Source organism: Myotis myotis, unplaced genomic scaffold, assembly GCF_014108235.1.
Source record: "Myotis myotis isolate mMyoMyo1 unplaced genomic scaffold, mMyoMyo1.p scaffold_m19_p_1, whole genome shotgun sequence".
NCBI classification, from domain to species: domain Eukaryota; kingdom Metazoa; phylum Chordata; class Mammalia; order Chiroptera; family Vespertilionidae; genus Myotis; species Myotis myotis.
Window position 1 is genome coordinate 78404750 of NW_023416313.1, and position 18760 is coordinate 78423509.

The following is an 18760-nucleotide window of genomic DNA, read 5'->3' on the forward strand; positions in this document are numbered from 1 at the left end:
GCGCTACGCACAGAAGTCCTGGCAGGTCCCAGTCGCGAAGGCGGGCGGATGCGCAGGCGTCTCCAGGGTCCCAGGGTCGGCAGAGCCCCCCCAGGGCAGCCCGGAGAGGACCCGGTCTAGGGCGCTCTGTGCACCGCTCTGGGCGCCTGGGACCAGGTAGGTCCCGACCCTCACCCCACGGGGAGGGGCCTCCAGGATAAGGAGGGGAGGCCTGCTTCCTCCTCTACCACTGGATGTGCTTAGGACGGGGACCCCGAGGGTCCCACCGGTTCCTAGGAGTGTGTAGTGCGCTGTTCCCATCGATGACCTTTTGCGCTGAGGCCAGTAATGCTTTCTACACCCTGAGGTGCTTGGGACAGGGGCGGCCTGGAGGCCGGAGCAAGGCACTGGGCCGCTCCTCCGGGGACCAGGGGCGGGAGCACCCTTGCTGGTGCCTCAGGTCCTCAGGTGGAACTGGGCGGAGTCAGTGCCCTGGCTGAGCAATGGAACTGGGCTCCCCGCGACCACCACAATAGACGGGATTCAGGGGCATAGAGTATTCCAGGTCTCGCTCATCTCCCCCGCCCCCCTCTCCTCCCCTCCCCCCAGGGCCTGCGACCCCAGTGCCTGGATGACTCCAATCAATAGTGTGTTTTGTTGTTTCCGGCCTGCGGCTGCAGTGCTGGGGCTGGCCACCAGGGGGCGGGCTGTGCCCACTGGGCTCAAAGAAGTAACTGGGGCAGGGAAGGAGTCAGTCATTCTGGGCGTGGCCCTGCCTCTGACCCACCTGGTCCCTTTCATTATTAGCCTCCATCTCCAAGATGATGTGAGCTGCTCAGAGGTGGGAGAGGGCTATGAGATCATCTCACTGATTTATTCAGTTACTGTGAGAAAAAAAAATTACTTTTTATTTGTGGGAATATCAGAAAATTCTTTATATACTGCTTTCACATCACAATATGGCCACAAGTATTTTTGCATTTGGTACTGTTTATATCGTTTGACCCGTCGCCCCTCTTTTGTCCTTCAGCCTGAAAATAAGTCATCCCTGAACTGGATGAGACTTGCAGGGTGGGGACCATGCAGGCAGACACACTGCAGAAACTGGTAAAGTACCCGGTGTCTGCCCTCCAGAGCAGACTACTGTGTCCCGCCTCCCTGTCTATCTACTGAAACTTCTCCAGCACCCAGCAGGTCACACCTGCTGTGGAAAAGGTGGGTGCTTCTCCCCTACTACAGCACAGGGGTTACTCTGCCACCTCCCAGATGGGTGTCGAGAATGTCACTTCACCTCTCTGAGCCTCAGTTTGCTTGTGTGAAAACTGCGGTGTTATGAGGACTATTGTCAGGACTAAGTGGGATGAGCCACGGAGAGTGCTGACCCGGTGCCTGGCCCTGTGGAAAGGGCTGCTGAGAGCTATGGTTTTACTTATGATTTTCTCTTCCCCATGAAGCTCTCTGCCTCAAGCCTTACTTATTCTGTGGCCTGGGAAAAGCTGCTTCCCATTTGTAAACTCCTTTCTATAAGGGTGTCTCATTCTATCTGGGCAGTCCCCTGTCCTGGGTATAGCCAGAGCAAAGACTCTTAGAGGATTGCTGAGGAGCCTCAGCTACACTCAGATATCTGAGAAGGTTCATTCTATTAACAGTAGATCTATTAAGTGCCTACAGTGTGCAGGCCCCTTTCTAGACACTTGGCATAGCTCAATGAATAGAGCAGACTAAAATCCCTACCCTCCCTTGCTTCCATTCCAGTTGGGGCATCAGCCAGTGCCACTGGACATCACAGCAGGTAGAGGACACAGGATGTTCAATGTGACACCTTCCTAGGCCGGAGCCCGCTGAGCCAGAGCCCGCTGAGCCGGAGCCCTAGGGTGGATGATTGTGAGCATAAGGGGAAGGGTTGGTGCTGGGGCTACTCAGGGAGATCAGCCAGAGGTTGGTGTAGGGACAGAAGCAGACTGGCCTCAGACCACCTATTAGAAGGATTCAGCCTGGGAAGACGTCCTTTTCTGGGAAATTCTGGGATATGTTCTGTCTTTGGAGAGGCATTCGGGTGACCTTTCCTCCTGTTGCAGCTCCAGCACCATCTCCAGAGTGGCTCTGGCTCCAGCATCAGTTCCTGTAGCATCTCCTGAGCCAGATCCAGCTGTATAACTACGGAGCCCAAGCCCACATAGAGCCGGAGGCACTACTGTCACTAGATTTGATGCCACCTCCAGCAGCAGGTCCAGAGCCAAAGCCAAGTGTACGACCGATTCTAACAGCAATTCCAGAGCTAGAGGCCACTCCAGGAGAAGCTCAGAGTGGCCTTGTCTTCCCACGTGTGGAACAGGAGCTGCACCTGGAGCCTCCCTCCACGCCAGCTCCAGAGCTACACCCAGGACCAGAGCTGGCCTCCTCTCCCCTCTGGTGGTAGCACTTTTTTTTTTTCATTTTTCTTTTTATATTTAAATTTAAAAAAAACCACATTTGTTAAAATTTAAATTCAGTATGATGCAACCTTTAAATCATTTTAAACTGCAATTTAGAGGCATTAGCATTTCCCTATGCTGTGCAGCCAGCCCCACCGTCTAATTGCAGACTGTTTTCATCTCCCCAAGAGGAAAGCCCACACCCAGTGGTCACTGCCTTCCCTTAGCCCCCAGCAATAGCTAACCTGTTTTGTCTGTTTCTTTACCTAGTCTGGATTATTCATACAAATGGAATCATACTATGTGGCTTTTTATGTATGCCCACATATTTTAAGAAGGACTCATCTTTGCTTTTCTTAAAATTTAAAATAGCACTTTTTTATTTAAAAGACAAATCCCAGATGAAAAAAAAAGATTATATGTGAAAACTGAAGCCCTTATAGTAGATATGTTCAAAATCTGGGGCAGGGTGGAAGTGGGACCGCTGTTCTAAGTGTCACCAGGAGCCATAAAGAAACAGCTGGCTCTTTGGTGGCCATCTGAAACAAGGAAAACATATCCAGTGGAAAGACAAAAGGAAACTAGAACAGCATTCCTCAGAACCTGAGGACAGAGAAAGGTTTAACACACTGATGGTACCAAAAACTCTGAAAAAACAGTTTTAAAGGGATCCAGAAATGAAACATGCTGTGCAAACGGGAAGCAGGGCACGTGGCCTAAATGCCAGAATGGCCAACTCCCTGCTGAGGGCACACACTGCTAGCATGTCACCACTGAAGTATGGTAGCAGTCATGTCAGGTAGAAACTATAGTTTAACTTTAACCCTGCTGTTTGGCTTCTGTACTTATTTTCTTTGTTTAACAATAGAAAAGTTATTTTGATTTTCTGAATTATATAAATCATCCCATTCGATTGAATACCCTATTGATTGTAATGTGAATATCCCATTGGCTGTGGTCACATTCCTCAGTACCTTGGAACCAGGACAGCACAATTATCCCAAGACCTGAGGGCTCCAGATAATGTGTTCCTGTCAACTTAGTGGTCCCAAGACCCGAGGGCTCTAGATAATGCGTTCTGGCTGATTCATTGATCCCAAGACCAGGACAGCACAATTACTCTAAATTGCCTTGATGGCTCTAGATAATGTGTTCCTGTCAACTCAGTGGTCCCAAGACCAGATGGCTCCAGATAATGTGTTTCGGTTGATTCAGTGATCCGGAGACCCAAAACTATAATTAACATGCTTAAGTCTGCTTCTGTAAACTGCTTTTTTGCAAACTAGGTTCCTCATTCCAAACCCTGGGATGTAATCGATACCTTTGTGATGTTTGCCTATCTAAATCTGGTGGTGGGCCTGGGGAGGGCACTGCGAGATTTGGGAGAGCGAAATGCCCCCTCGTAGTCCCAGATTTGCAATAAAAATGACTCTTTAATTCGACTTCTTGAGGCGTCCTTGTGTGATTCGCGGGCTACATTACAACACCATCACTAGCAGGGTTTATGTTGGGTGATAACCAACTTTGGGGACAATGTGAGGAAGCAGAGGCCCCACCAGATCCCCTGGAGAGAATTGTGAAAGGACACTCATCTCTGGGAGGGAGCATAAAGTTCCACAGGTACAAAGGTACAATCTTTACCTAGCAGTGCTGAGCCTAGGAATGCATCCAGAAGAAATGCCTACATAATTCTTCCAAGCTTATTTATAAGGCTACCCATTACAGTCCACACAGAGTATTCATTGTGGGGCCATTGCCCTGGTCTTGGCCCCATCCATGCTCCTGTTCTTCTTGCCCCATAACCTAGCTTCTGAGCAGAATAGTGGGTCTGCTATCTGGGACAGATGGGGGAAATGGCCTGGCTGCCTGCCCGCTCCCTCTTCCAGGCACAAACCCCTTCCTCTCAGACAGGAAAGCACACCAAGGCTGAACAATAGGGATGACCTTGAACATGTCTAAGGGTTGGTGGGCTAGGGCAAGTCGCGATATCCCTTCCAAGATGCTGCACCTGGCCCCTCCTCCCACCAGAAAAGGCACAACCCTAGTGGCCTCTCAATTTTGGAGGCAACATATTTTTCATTTTGGTATGTGACTCTAGCCCAGTTGTCGGCAAACTGCAGCTCAGCAAACCATGGCTTGCGTGCCACATGCGGCTCTTTGGCCCCTTCAGTGTGGCTTTCCCACAAAATACCAGCTCTTCCACAAAACACTGACTTCTGCACATGGGCCACGAAGTTTCAATCGCACTGTACGTGCACGCCCACACGTGGTATTTTGTGGAAGAGCCACACTGAAGGGGCCAAAGAGCCTCATGTGGCTCGCAAGCCACAGTTTGCCGACCACAGCTCTAGCCCATTTACCCATTGAACTGAAAAGCTGCTAGTTTTGAGCTGGGCCCAGAACAAGAGAAGGTTCTGCAGTAGTTCTAGGCTGCCATGCAGGCTTTTCTGTCCTTGGGCCATGAGCTCCTGTAGGTCCAACGGTGCCTGTGTGCAGGGGGCAGTCAGGACTGCTTGTGTGGAGCCTTTGGCAACCCCTTTGGTGAGTCAAGGCATGAGCCCTTGAGATTTGGGAGCAAAGCCCTGCTATGCTCTTTAAATAACTATATTATATACTAGAGGCCTGGTGCATGAAATTTGTGCACTGGAGGAGGGACCCTCAGCCTGGCCTGCACCCTCTTGCAGTCTGGAACCCCTTGGGGGATGTAGCAGTGCACCAAGGGGCAGGTGGCCAGGGAGGAGCCTGAATTGGGGCCAGGTGCAGTGCTGCTACCACTCAGTAGTGCTGCCACGGAGTCGGGAGAGGGACCGCCATGGCAACTGCACTCACCAGCTGTGAGCCCGGCTTCTGGCTGAACGGCGCTCCCCCTGTGAGAGTGCACTGACCACCAGGGGGCAGCTCCTGCGTTGAGAATCTGCCCCCTGTTGGTCTGTGTGCATCATAGCAACCAGTCATTCTGCCATTCAGTCAATTTACATATTACCCTTTTATTATATAGGATTATATAATATGTATAATATTCATGATATACATTACTATGTTATAAATATACTATTAATAAATATGTATAAATATTTTAAATACAATATTATATACAATACTGACATATAATATATAATGTGTATAATTCATATGTATATAAATGTATAATATATTTATAAAATAGTGTATATAGCTATATACTGCATAATACATGGCCTTTATATACTACCTGAGACCCGGTGCATGAAATTTGTGCACAGGAGCGGGGGGGGGGGGGGTGTCCCTTAGCCTGGCCTGCACTCTCTTCGAATCTGGGACCCCTCGGGGGATGTCCAGCTGCCAGTTATTGGGCCTAAACTGGCAGTCAGACATCCCTCTCCCAATCTGGGACTGCTGGCTCCTAACCACTCACCTGCCTGCCTGATCGCCCCTAACCACTTGCCTGCCTGCCTGATCGTCCCTAACCACCTCTGCCTCAGCCCCCACCACCGTGGCTTCATCTGGAAGGATGTCCAGAATGACGTCCAGATGGTCGTTCAGCTGTTCAGTCTAATGAGCATATTACACTTTTATTGTTATAGATTACCTACTTTCTCTGGCTAGAACTGTCAATACTATGCTAAGTAGAAATTGGGGGAGTGAGTATCCTTTCCTGTTCCTGACAGAAAAACTTTCAATTTTTCACCACTGAGTATGCTATTAGATGTGGCCTTGTCATAAAAGGCCTTTATTATGTTGAGTAAGTTCCCTTTTATTCCTAGTTTATTGAATATTTTTGTTTGTTTTTTTGTTAATCCTCACCTGATATTTTTCCATTGATTTTTAGAGAGAGTGGAAGGGAAAGGGAGAGACCAAACATCGATGTGAGAGAGACAGAGATACATCCATTGGTTGCCTCCTGCATGCTCTCCAACCAGGACCGGGGATTGAGCCTGCAACTGAGGTAATTGCCCTTGACTGGAATTGAAACAAAGACCCTTCAGTCTGCAGGCCAACGCTCTATCTACTGAGCCACCCTGGCTAGGGCTTATTGAGTGTTTTATCATGAAAAGTTGTTGAATCTTGTCACATGCTTTTTTTTTGTAAAAGTTGAAATGATGATGTAGTTTTCCCCTTTATTCTGATAATGTAGAGTTTTTTGGTATGTTAAACCATCCTCAGAATAGACTCCCTCATGTTTGGCTTCTGTCCTGATGCTGGTGAGATTCACAAATGTTTGTGTGGGAATCTATACTGTTGTTTTCCATGTCTATCCTCACATACTACCTTACTACCTTGATCACTGTAGCTTAAGGAAAAGTCTGAGTAGCTGGAATTGTGCATCCTCTAACACTGTTTAAGATTGTTCTGATTACTCTTGGCCCTTTGTATTTCTATATCGATTTTGAAATTAGCTTATCAATTTCTACAAAGCTATCTGCTGAGGCACTTTTTAGGGATTGTATTGAATCTATAAATCAAATTGGAAGAATTGACATTTTAACACTATACCAGGGAAAAAGACATCAGACCTTAAAAAGAAAGAAATGATAAGCTGGGAACAAATATTTGCAACTCATATCTCAGACAAAGGACCTAATGTCCTCAATAAATAGATATTAGAAACTGATGAGAAAAGAGCAGCCACACAATAAAAGTGGACAAAATACATCATCAAACACTTCACAAAAATAAGCTCTTATACACACGAAATATGCTCAGTCTCAGTTATTTACCAAATCTAGAAGATTGAACATATACTATGAAACTGTGCAGAAATAGGAACTTTTATCATCAGTGATGAAAATGCCAGTTGCCTTCCAATGAAGGCAGTTTGATCACATTGATCAAACTTACAAATGTATTTACTTCTAATTCAATAGTCCCAGGTTCAGGGAATTTATCCCATGGAAACATGTCCACATTTGACATATGTACATGGTCACCCATCACAGTTTTCTTCATATAAGAAAAGATTGGAAACAACCCAACTTCCTTCATTGTCTCTCAGGTTATATGAGCGATGGCCATCTCTGAGATGGAATACAATGTAGGGGGGGAAAAGATCAGGAAGAGTGAAGAAAGGAAACTACTAATTTGCAAAGATCTCTGACTGGTGCTTATTGCTCACAGGAGTGGCCCTCACTGTTCTGCCCCACCCATGTCAAGCTGGCTTTTTTAGCACCTAGAAACATGACTTTACTAGTGTGCCACCAATGCCAGAGTCTTTGTGGTCAATGGGGGTTACCCAGGGATCTGGGCCACGTGTGGAAAATGACCAGAAGGATCCCAGTCAGTCTCCCAGAAGACATTGCCCAGTTCCCCTGTTAAATTCAAACCCCAGCTTCTGGGGTTATCAGTGGGAAGATAGGTGTCTTATAGGATCAAGAAAAACTTCATGGAGGAACCTAGGAATGGTTTCCTCGAATGACTATTTTACTTACTTATTTATTTATTTATTTATTTATTTATTTATTTATTTATTTTAAAATATTTTTATTGATTTCAGAGAGGAAAGGAGAGGGAGAGAGAGATAGAAGCATCAATGATAAGAGATCATCATTGATTGGCTGCCTCCTGTACACCCTACTGGGGACTGAGCTTGCAACCAGGCATGTTCCCTTCATCAGAATTGAACCTGGGACCCTCTGTCCACAGGCCGACGCTCTATCCATTAAGCCAAACCAGCGAGGGCCAAATGCCCATTTCAAATATGACAAACCTGAGGGGAGTTAAGGGAATGACCAGATGGGATCACCAATATCATGGGTGCTCAGACCAAGGGCCCTGCCCACATACTCTCCAGTCCCACCCAGGTTGGTCCTGAGCTGCTAGACAAGGACATATATATGATCCTGATCCTGGTAGCTGCTCCCAAATGAGCTGGATGGCTTGACTGTGACCCACATTTCCTCTTTAAGCCCTGCTCCAGTCTGTTTCCTCCCGTAGTACCTAGTAGGCACTTACCTATGCACTGAATCAGTGTAATCCTCCCAACAAGCCTATGAGGTGGTTGCTTTCATTTTACAGAGGAGAGACCTGAGACAAAAGTCTTGAGTTGATTGGTTCATTTACTGATGCACTCAGCTCCTGTGTACTGCTCCCTGTAGTGTGCAAGCAACTAGAAGATATACATGAAGTCCAGACACCCTCCCTGCCCTTAGATCTCACAGCACACCAGGTGGGACAATATCTAACCCACAGCCAAAGTTATGGCTCCAAAGTTATGGCCACCTCTAGAATACCCATGGAGTTAGTTAGAGCTAGCTCTGGCACCGGCTATACAGCTAGACCTAGGACCAGATTGAGAGTTATAGCCAGTTCCGGTTCTAGATCCAGACCTAAAGCAATATCCATAATTCATTCTCTCATCATTTCTGGTACCAGTGCCAGAATTATAGTCAGCCACAGAACTAGAGCCACTTCTAGAGCCAGCTGTAGCAGCACTGCCTGAGATAGAGCCTGCTCCAGCACCAGCACTGGCACCAGATACCATGCTAGTTCCACAGTCAAAGCCAACTGCATGCCTAGCATCAGCTTTCACACAGGCTCCCATGCTGGAGGCACCCTGGCAGCTCTGTCAATATTGGCTCCTGAGCTCCAGCCAGGGCCCGCGCCAGCACCAGAGTGGCCCTTCTCCTCCTTGTGACGATAACTTTTTAAAAGAATTTCCTTTTTCCAATTCATATACTATATGGTTTACTAGATTTTATGTTTTAAAATTTAGATACAGTGAAATTTTAGCTTTTAATTACTTTTAAATTTGTATAACTCAGTGGCATTAATATCCTGTGCAATAATCAACACTCTATTTCTAGAATGCTTTTACCATACCCAACAGTAATGCTGTACACATTCATGCAGATGCCAGACTCTGCCAGGCACTTCGGACCTGAGTTTGGCCTGGAGGGCCCCAGGAGTTCTGCTCAGGAGCTGCGGGAACTTGGCTTCTTTTGTGGGTGCAGAGTGGGAAACACTGGCATCAGGAAGTGTCCCTCAGGGAGGTCCCTCACCTCTCCCACCACCACCACTTATGTCTTTCTGTTTCTATGCAATTCCTTATCCTTGACCTATTGGCCCCTCCTAAGCACAGCTAACCTTTCCTCTGCCTCTGCCCCTCCAGAACTGAAGTCCCCTGACAACGCCAGCCTGTTCTATACCATGAAGCCTCCCTCTCATGAAGCAAATAAGGCCCCGGAGTGCGAAGGACACCTTCTAATTGGTCCCTTGTGTTGGTCAGCGTAAGGAGGGCCACATCCCCCAGGGACGGGCTAGTCAGGGCACTAGGCCACATACAGAGTACAGTGCCCCAGACCAGGTGGGCATCTTCTGCTCAATCTGCCAGCCCAAGTCACCCCAGGAGTCCAGATTCACCTTGAAACTCTCCCGCTATAGCCTCAATGCCTAACCTTCAATGGGCTGGCTTGGCGTCCCCTTGTTCACATACGGCCCTGGGTGTCTTCTGCTCTTTGGGAACCAGATTAGCTGACACTTTCCAAGGAGCACTGGCAATGAGCATAGCATCCTGCCCAGCTCAGGACACTGCCCTCTGTACCGTACACTTCCCTCATGGCTACTGGTGCACATGGACCATCTTACTCTCCAGCCACAAGGGCCAGCACAGCTTTCATTCCGCGTCCTCAGACCAGTTCAAACATGTCTCCTGTCTTGGCAACAGGGATGTGCTGAAGTGCTCAGCACTCACTGAGTCAGCTCTTCCAATCTTATGGGGAAAAGAACAAGCAAGCTTTCCTGGGGTTCCCACTGGCCAGGACATGAAGTTCTCACCTCACCCCACTTTCCTGATATACTATTATCCTTCTCAGCCTCTCCCTTCCCAGAAGTAGGCCTGGCATTCCTGAGTCTGGCATCTGTGGCTTTTGCTGTCCTCACAGTTCTGGGAGCCAACATCCCTGTTATCCCCAGGTCATCCAAACATAGGTCAACTGCCAGCAGCCCCTCTTTGTCTTCAGCTTCCACCACACCTGAGCCACTTTGTCAGCCTGGATGTGGACAACAGCAACATACACAAGAGCATCCTGGTGAGCTGGGCAGGTGCGGTGTCCCCTCAGTTCCCTCACTCAGACCTGAGTATATACCCTCCTGAATGGCTATTTTGAAAAGTGACAAGCTCTGGGATTTCTAGGCATCGTGGCATCCCTGGGAGGAGGCAGATGGCCATCTGAGTCCCCCACTGTACACAGGCTCATCTCGACCTAGTCAGGTCCCAAACCAATTGCAGTGTTAGAACCAGGGCCATATACAGAGCTAGAACCATCATAAGGCTTGAGGAAGGGCCAGTTACAGGACTAGCTCTCGTGTCAGTTACAAAGTTAGAGCCTGTGCCAGCACCACCACCTGCACTAGCTTCACAGCCATCTCTGGCACCAGCTCTTGAACTAGAAACAGCTCCAGTGTCAGCTCCAGCACCACCACCAGAAGGAGAACCAACTCCAGCAAGAGCTCTAACACCAGCTCCAGAGTTAGAGGCCACTTGGGCCTCCTGTGCCAAATCCAGCAACAGTTGCATCACCACTTCTAGAGCTAGAACCTGCTCCAGCTTCCAGAATTAGAGCAGTCCCAGGCTGGAATGGGAGCAGCACCTGTTTCAGAGGAAGAGTCAGGTTCAGAACTAGATATGCTGTCTGGAAGGGCCAGACTGGCTACTTGTCAAAGTCACTACTCAGGAGAGGTCTATACCCAGAGAAGTCCAAGTGAGGGGACCACCCCACCCATGGATATCACGAGGGTGCTCTTGTCCATGTTGCTGCTGCATTCTCTGAGCTGACAGAAAAGAAGCAGTGCTGCCCACCCGCTGGATGTGCATCAACTGCAAGGAGCTGTGGTTGCAGACCACGGAGGCACCATGCATGTGGTTGTGTGGCAGTCAAGGGCACAGCGGAAGCTGACGAGATGCTGCTGGAGGTTGAACCAATGCTGTAGATTTGTAAGGACTAAGTGGAGGTTGACTCCCAGAACAGTGGGGGATGGTAAGGTCAGCAGAAGTTCCAGACTCTGCAGGGGACCCCATGCCAGGGTGCAGCTTCCGGAAATTCTAGAAACTGGGACTTCTTGACTTTTTCATGGGTGCAGATTGGGGAACATGGGGCTCAGAAGGGAGGTGCTGTGGCAGTGCTGACAGGGAGAAGGGGAAGGCACTCACCTTCTTTTCTTGGCCATCAGAGAACGCTAGGGAAAAGCTCATGGTGATCTCCTTCAGTTCAGAGCTGGAGGAGCCAGCTGAGTGCTCACTGAGCACACCAGCAAGTGCCCTCTGTGAGGCAGAACTGTATCTGTAATGGTCACAGGACTTGGAGTGGGAGTTGTCACCGGTCCTGTGTTCTCCTTTGGGGCCCTTGTGTCTGACTGCACAGCTAGCCCCACTGGGAAAGTGGGTGTCCCAGGGTGCCCTTGGGCACAGGTGGCAATGACCACAGCCAAGAAGACACAAGGGAAATTCACAGAGGACAATGATAGGTGGTGGGGAGGGGCCCATGCCAGCATTCCTTAGCAAAAGCAATTTGTCTTTTAGATCCCAGAGAGTAGAAGATACCCAAGGCTCTGAGTGTCTCTGGGAGAGGTCAAGTCAGCTGTTGACCAGTTGGGAGGCAGACGACTACCACAGCCCTCCACTGTACATGAGGACACTGAGGCAGGTCTCTTCTCTTCCCTGGAGAGCTCTTGGGGATCTATGCTTTGGTGGGGGTAGATAACATGCTACACTCAGCTCTCTCCAGTTCTAGGATGCCGATAGACTACCTGGATTGTTTCTCACAACCTCCCCCGAACCCCCCAAGGACTCCTTGCCTACATTCAGAGCCCTGTGTGGCTTGGTTCTTTCACCCTCCCAGTGTGCACTCCTTGCCCCCATTCCAGCCTCCCCTAGAGCTTTCTCACCTGGGGACTCTGCAAGCCCTGGCCTGCCTCACAACTCCCCACCTGCAGTGCTCCCCATCTATGATGGATTCACCTCCAGGCTGGGCTCAGGGGCCACCTCCTTGGGCTTCTGTTAACAGCACAGCCTTTGGGGTCACATTGACCTGGGGTAGTGTTACAGCCCTGGGACAAGCAAGCTCGTATCCTGACTTTGCAGAGCCTCAGTTCAGCTGGCCTTGGTCACTTACAGCTGGGGGACCTTGAGCTGTGGTACCCACTGCTCATCTCCAAAATGGGGTGGACTCACCGATCACATGGGGTCCTCTAATAGCAATAATTACTCTAAATACTTACTCTGCTCTCATTGTGGGGCCACTTCCTCCCAGGAGTCCCACCTTCCCCATTACACCAGCCAGGGACAGGCAGGAACTCATGTCCTGGGCTCCTGCCAGAGGAAACAGGGAGGGGCATAAAGGAAGAGGGGGAAGGCAGCCTAAATTTCTCCCTGCCTGGAGTGTCCACTGCCTCCTCTAAGACTCCTGTCCTAGCTATGCACAGAGCTGGCCCCTCATGTAGTGTCTGGGGACAAGGACAGTGGGACAGGGGCTGTTCCACAGCGCTCATGTCCCCAGGTCTCTGGCCCAACTGGCTGGAGTAGGGTAATGCAATGGTTCCAGAGGTTGTGGGGTCTCAGAGCAGTGGCTGCTGAGGTCCAGTGGTACTGGCCGGGCTGGGAACCATTGGTACATTGTGCATGCCATGAGGTGGCATCTCATGCACACACTGTCCAAGACCTTGTGTGTGTCCCGCCATGGACATGAGGCTGGCTGCTCTGCTCGAGTCCACATGTGGAGGGAAGCCATGTGCCCCTGAGTGTGCCCTGCCACCCTCACTCAGGGGCCGGATCCACTTTGAGCTGGGCTCATGCGGTTCCCTGTCCAATCCTCATGAGATAATCATGAAACTGAGGCCAGGAAAGGTAGAAATTGGTCCAGAGAGAGGTGGGTGTCCATATGGGAAGAGGATACCTATGATCCTGGGGCCCCCTGCCCACTTTTCCCATGTGGGGCCGATTCTTCTGGCTATTCCCACAAGGGCATGTGCACACACACACACCCCATTCTAACTATCCATCTATATGCTTAGTATGCTTAGTAATATATAGTGTAGTACTTCAAGGTTGGGAACCACATGTAGATTTCAATTTGGTTCTTCTACTGCCCTCTAATGGTCATTTCTCAAAATGCAGACAAAGCTGTATTAGGGGAAACATTTGAAACTATTAATGCAACCCAGGTATGTGAATCCTGCTTCAAATTTTGGATTTTTGGAGTAGATGAGAAGCTTAGCAGAGTTACCTATGGAATTGAGCAATGAGGTAGAAGACATAAAAACATTTTGAATATTGTGAGGCTATTTTTACAATAAACAAATAATTTTTTGAATTTCCAAAAATAGTTCATAAATTGAAGCAATGTGAAAATAGTTTTGTATTTCTTTGAGAAGTTAAAAATGTAGGGCTAATGTGTTTTTATAGACATCATTTTAAAAAATAATTTTATTGATTATTTATAGATGGATACAGAGAAGATTGCAAATTGTAAACTAATACCTATATTTAGAATGTGCTTCACTTAAGCTTGGGAAATATTTTGTGACTGTAGAGATGAATTTATTTATTTAGGAAATACAATTGAGAAAAAATAATTGTATGATTAAAAATAGTTATTTATTAGTTGAAAATAATCCTTCTAATATATAGTGTAGTATTTCAAGCTTGGCAACCACACATGTGGATTTTAGTTTAGTTCTCCTGCCCTCTAATGGCCATTTCTCAGAATGCAAACAAAGCTGTATTTTAAGGGGAAACGTTTGAAACTATTATTAATACAACCCAGGTGAGTGAGTACCACTTCAAATTTTGGATATTTGAGGAACCTGAGAAATTTCCTCCATCAGTTTCCTCATTTTAACTTTGCAACATAAACACTGTATCTCAAATACATACTCTCTTGAGATTACAGATGTAAAATTGAATTCTGGCATCTCTTGACAATTTGACTAGTAAGTTATCCAAAGCTACAGTAATTTCCTGTAAAATTTTTACACAGTGTAATCTTAGACTTTATAACTACTGCACAAAGGGTGATTGCAAATAAACAAATAAATGAAACACTTTTAAATGTACTGCTTCCTACTACTAAGTCCTTTGTATACTGTATTTTTTCCCCTCTCATAACCACCGCATACACATTGTGAAGTATATACAGTTTTATTCAGATTTCATGAATAAAGTAATACTAAGGGAGACTAATAAAACTTAGGAAGTGGTACACCCTGGCTTGAAACACTGAGTTTGGTGCCTTAACTTTCCTACTTTTAAAAATATATCTATTTAATTAAGTTTGAATTGATTTTGAGCTATTTAACCAGGATAATTTGGTACTGTACTTCAATGTTTTAACATAGTAATTTAAGCAACATTTATGTATCACATTTTTTCATGTTAATGTATACCAGTCTCAAAGACTTAGGTTCTTCTCCAAATTTTAAGAACCAGGCCCCATTTTAGAGAAGGTGAGTTTTAAGAAATCTAAACAAGTTTTTTTCATTTTTCAACTGAAGAATTTAAATACAGAAACTAGAGCTTAGTGTCCTCTTTATGATAGACAGCAAACAGATGCTTGTGGGCCAAGAAAAAGTTTACTCCGGAGAGGTTACATTGTATAGAATTGAGTATGATTTCAGATAAAAAGGATTATTGGCTTCAAAAAGATTTTTCACTGACTATACTTTTAGAGTCCTTTCTCTAAAATAGCTTCATTAAAAAAATCCCTTGGGCATTTCTCTAATAGCCAGTTCCAAATCAGATTATTCCTGGGTTAAACGATTAGTTATCTACGGACAGGTCATCCTGGTTAATTCTAGCCAGTAATGACTTTTCATCCCTTGGATTTCTATGGCATTTTGTTTAAGCTGCTTACACAGTACTAACTTCATACATAAGAACAATGGGGCAACCCCTAAGAACAAAAGAAAAAGAATCACCCCATAAGAGTTAAGCACAGCCGAAACCGGTTTGGCTCGGTGGATGGAGCGTCGGCCTGCGGACTGAAGGGTCCCGGGTTCGATTCCGGCCAAGGGCATGTACCTGGGTTGCGGGCATATCCCCAGTAGGAGATGTGCAGGAGGCAGCTGATCGATGTTTCTCTCTCATCGATGTTTCTGGCTCTCTATCTCTCTCCCTTCCTCTCTGTAAAAAATCAATAAAATATATTAAAAAAAAAAAAGAGTTAAGCATAAAAAACTCATACATAAGAAGCAAGGTTAGCTGCTTGTAAAATAATCAGAGATGTATCTGGAAATGTGTGACTCTTCACAGGTTCAAATTGACTGGAGTGAAGTCTCAGGGAGGCAGATCAGAAACTCAGCCATAAATAGGAAAGCGCAAATCTAAAGCCAGTTTTACTTTCTCCTGTGTGAAGAGGTTTTTAAAATATTCATGAAACCGTTTTTATGTTAATTTAATAACAGCTAGGTGAAATAATTAAAACCCAATTGTTCTGAATATTAATTCAAGCAATTCTCACCCTCACCCCCAGGAGATGGGTATTCTAGTTAATCACACGTTCATGATGAATAAACTGAAACACAGACAAGTTCAGTAACTCTCAGGATTCCACGTGATGGAGCAGGAGTCTTTCCTGGGTTCTAGGGTCAGCACACATAAACACCCCACTCTATGCTGCTTCAGTTAAGATGGTGTACCTTTGTGATGGTTATTTTTATGTGTCAACGTAGCTGGTCCGGATATTTGGTCAAACATTATTTTGGGTGTTTCTGGATGAGACTAACATATTAACTGGTAAAGTACAGCAGATTGCCCTCTCTAATGTGGACAGGTATCAGCCAACCACTTGAAGGCCTGAATACAACAAATTAGCTGACTTTCCTGAGTAAGAAGATATTCCTTCTGCCTGATGGCTTTTGAAGGGGGACACTGGTCTTTTTCTGACCTGGACTCAGCCCAGAATTTACACCATTAGCTCTCCTAGTTCTCAGGCTTTTGGACTCAAACTGACACCACTGGCTCTCTTGAATCTCCATCTTGAGTGTTAATATTGGGACTTCTCAGCCTCCATTATTGTGGGAGCCAATTTCTTATAATTAATACACACACACACACACACACAGATAGAGAACCTAAACTAGTACAGATGTTTGCCTTGAGAATGGGGCGATTACACGTGACACCCTCATGTGCTGTAAGCTCTCCAGAATGGGGACATGTATGTTATCTTTCCACTATATATCCAGCACCTGTTCTAATTCCTGCTGCAGCACACTCCCCAGGTTAAGCATGTTTACTGGGGAGAAGTGTCCAGATAGCAAGGATCTGCCTTTATTCTTTTCACACAGCACTGTCAGGGAAAGAAGGGGTCAGATCCCGGAGAAGAGGAAGTATTCTTTCATTCATGTATCAGGCACTCAGTGTGTACATAGTATAAAGTATGAAACAGATCTTGTGCTAGGTGGAAGAACACAGAGATAAAATACACAATTCCTGCTCTCGTGGACCTCTCACTTCTTAGGATGACAAGTAAAATCTATATGGATAAAAACCAATTCCTATTAAGCGGGTACGGACCTAATAAATGGAGCTTCAAAAGACATGAATCCAAAGCTGACAGAGCTAACTTGAAGGAGAAATAGGACCATAATCATCACTTCAATATGCTGAGATTTCAATATGCTGATCAGTAACTGATAAAAACAAGTAGACGGCAAATCAGGAAGGAGAGTGAACACCTTAACAACTTCCTCCACCAACGGGGCAAGACGGGCATGGACCGAGCGCTGAACCCACACAAAGCTGCACATTCTTCTCAGGAGCACCAGGACCACTCGCCGAGACAGACCGTGTACTGGGCCATGGAATGAGTCTGGATATGCTTAAAACGACTGGAACCCACCAGCATTTGCATCCGCCCTGGCCACAAACCCTCCTCTCTGGGTGCAGGTGGTGAGAGCTCGGAAGGGACAGGGTTGCATTCAGCGGCGACAGGCAGGAACTGCCTGCAATTATACGGACCTGAGCGCAACAATGTGAGACAGCGCGACGGCGGGGCAAGATTGTGAGACACGCGGACGCGGAACGCAGACAGGTCTCGACCCCCTAGTGGTGACGTCAGAGGAGAGGCGTGTCAGCGGGGAGGCGTCCCCCGCTTTCTGGCTGGGGTAACTGGGTGATGATTCGGATTCCCAATAATTTAAACAAAGCACAGGCCCCGAAACAAGAAGTATCGCTCTCACTTATCTGCCCTCTCAAGCCCCGCCCGGTTACCAAACGCTTTGGAGGGGAATCCACAGACCCAAGCGGCCGTAGAGCGCGCCACGGCCTTCGGAGGAAAGGAAGTAGATTTTACGGCGAGCCGTAAAGTAGGGTCTACGGTGAGCTGTAAAGCACGTTCCCTTCCGGTTCACGACAGCAGTCCCGACCGTCTCTGCGGGCCTTCCTCCGGTAAGCACCTCTGCCGACCCTCGCGAATTCCGTTCTTTGCTCTCTCGGGCCTTTCCCTACTGTCGCCCCCGCCACCTTGGATCATGTTCAAGAAATTTGATGAAAAAGAAAACGTGTCCAACTGCATCCAGTTGAAAACGTCAGTTATTAAGGGTATTAAGAACCAGTTGATAGAACAGTTTCCGGGCATTGAACCATGGCTTAATCAAATCATGCCTAAGAAAGATCCGGTTAAAATAGTGCGGTGCCACGAGCATATAGAAATCCTTACGGTAAACGGAGAGTTACTGTTTTTTCGACAGAGGGAAGGGCCTTTTTATCCAACTCTAAGGCTACTACACAAATACCCATTTATCCTGCCACGACAGCAAGTTGATAAAGGAGCCATCAAATTTGTGCTCAGTGGCGCCAATATCATGTGTCCAGGCTTAACCTCGCCTGGAGCCAAGCTTTACCCTGCTGCAGCGGATACTGTTGTTGCAATCATGGCAGAAGGAAAACAGCATGCCCTGTGTGTTGGCGTTATGAAGATGTCTGCGGAAGATATCGAGAAAGTGAACAAAGGGATTGGCATTGAAAATATCCATTATTTAAATGATGGGCTGTGGCATATGAAGACATATAAGTGAGCCTCAGAAGGAAAACACTTGGGCTAAATATGGACATTGTGCTGTGTCTGTGTTTGTGTCTGTGTGTGACAGCATGAAGACAATACTTCTATGGTTATGCTGAATAAATTCAGCAGTTGCTACAAAAACAAAAAAGTAAAGATTTGGAACGAGTCCATGTCTGTATCTGTGTCATTGTGTGCATGTTTGTGTGAGTATGTATGCCTGTGAGTATGTCTGCATATGAGAGTGTGCATGCGTGTGTGTGTGCGCGTGTTCCCCCGCGCGCGCACGCATGTGTGTTTGCAGAGGGGTAATTAGGTTTGCTGTCTTGTCTATTCAAGCAGATAGCAGTTCAAACACAGGTAAGTTATCTCTTGCAGAAAAATAGGTTTCTATGT

At 46.9% G+C, this 18760-nt stretch overlaps 1 protein-coding gene and 1 long non-coding RNA gene across 2 annotated transcripts; both read left to right on the forward strand.

The window, feature by feature from the left end:
- The first annotated feature begins 18 nt into the window (after window positions 1-18).
- On the forward strand, window positions 19-3835 carry LOC118672696. The gene is made up of 3 exons (XR_004973187.1): window positions 19-156; window positions 1010-1194; window positions 2058-3835. It is a non-coding gene; the product is annotated as an uncharacterized LOC118672696 (long non-coding RNA).
- A 13192-nt stretch (window positions 3836-17027) lies between these two features.
- On the forward strand, window positions 17028-18534 carry LOC118672701 (malignant T-cell-amplified sequence 1-like). Its single transcript, XM_036342339.1, is given in 2 exon segments — window positions 17028-17539; window positions 17541-18534. Coding segments are annotated over 2 exon segments (900 nt in total). The 5' UTR covers window positions 17028-17479; the 3' UTR covers window positions 18381-18534.
- Window positions 18535-18760: the final 226 nt, after the last annotated feature.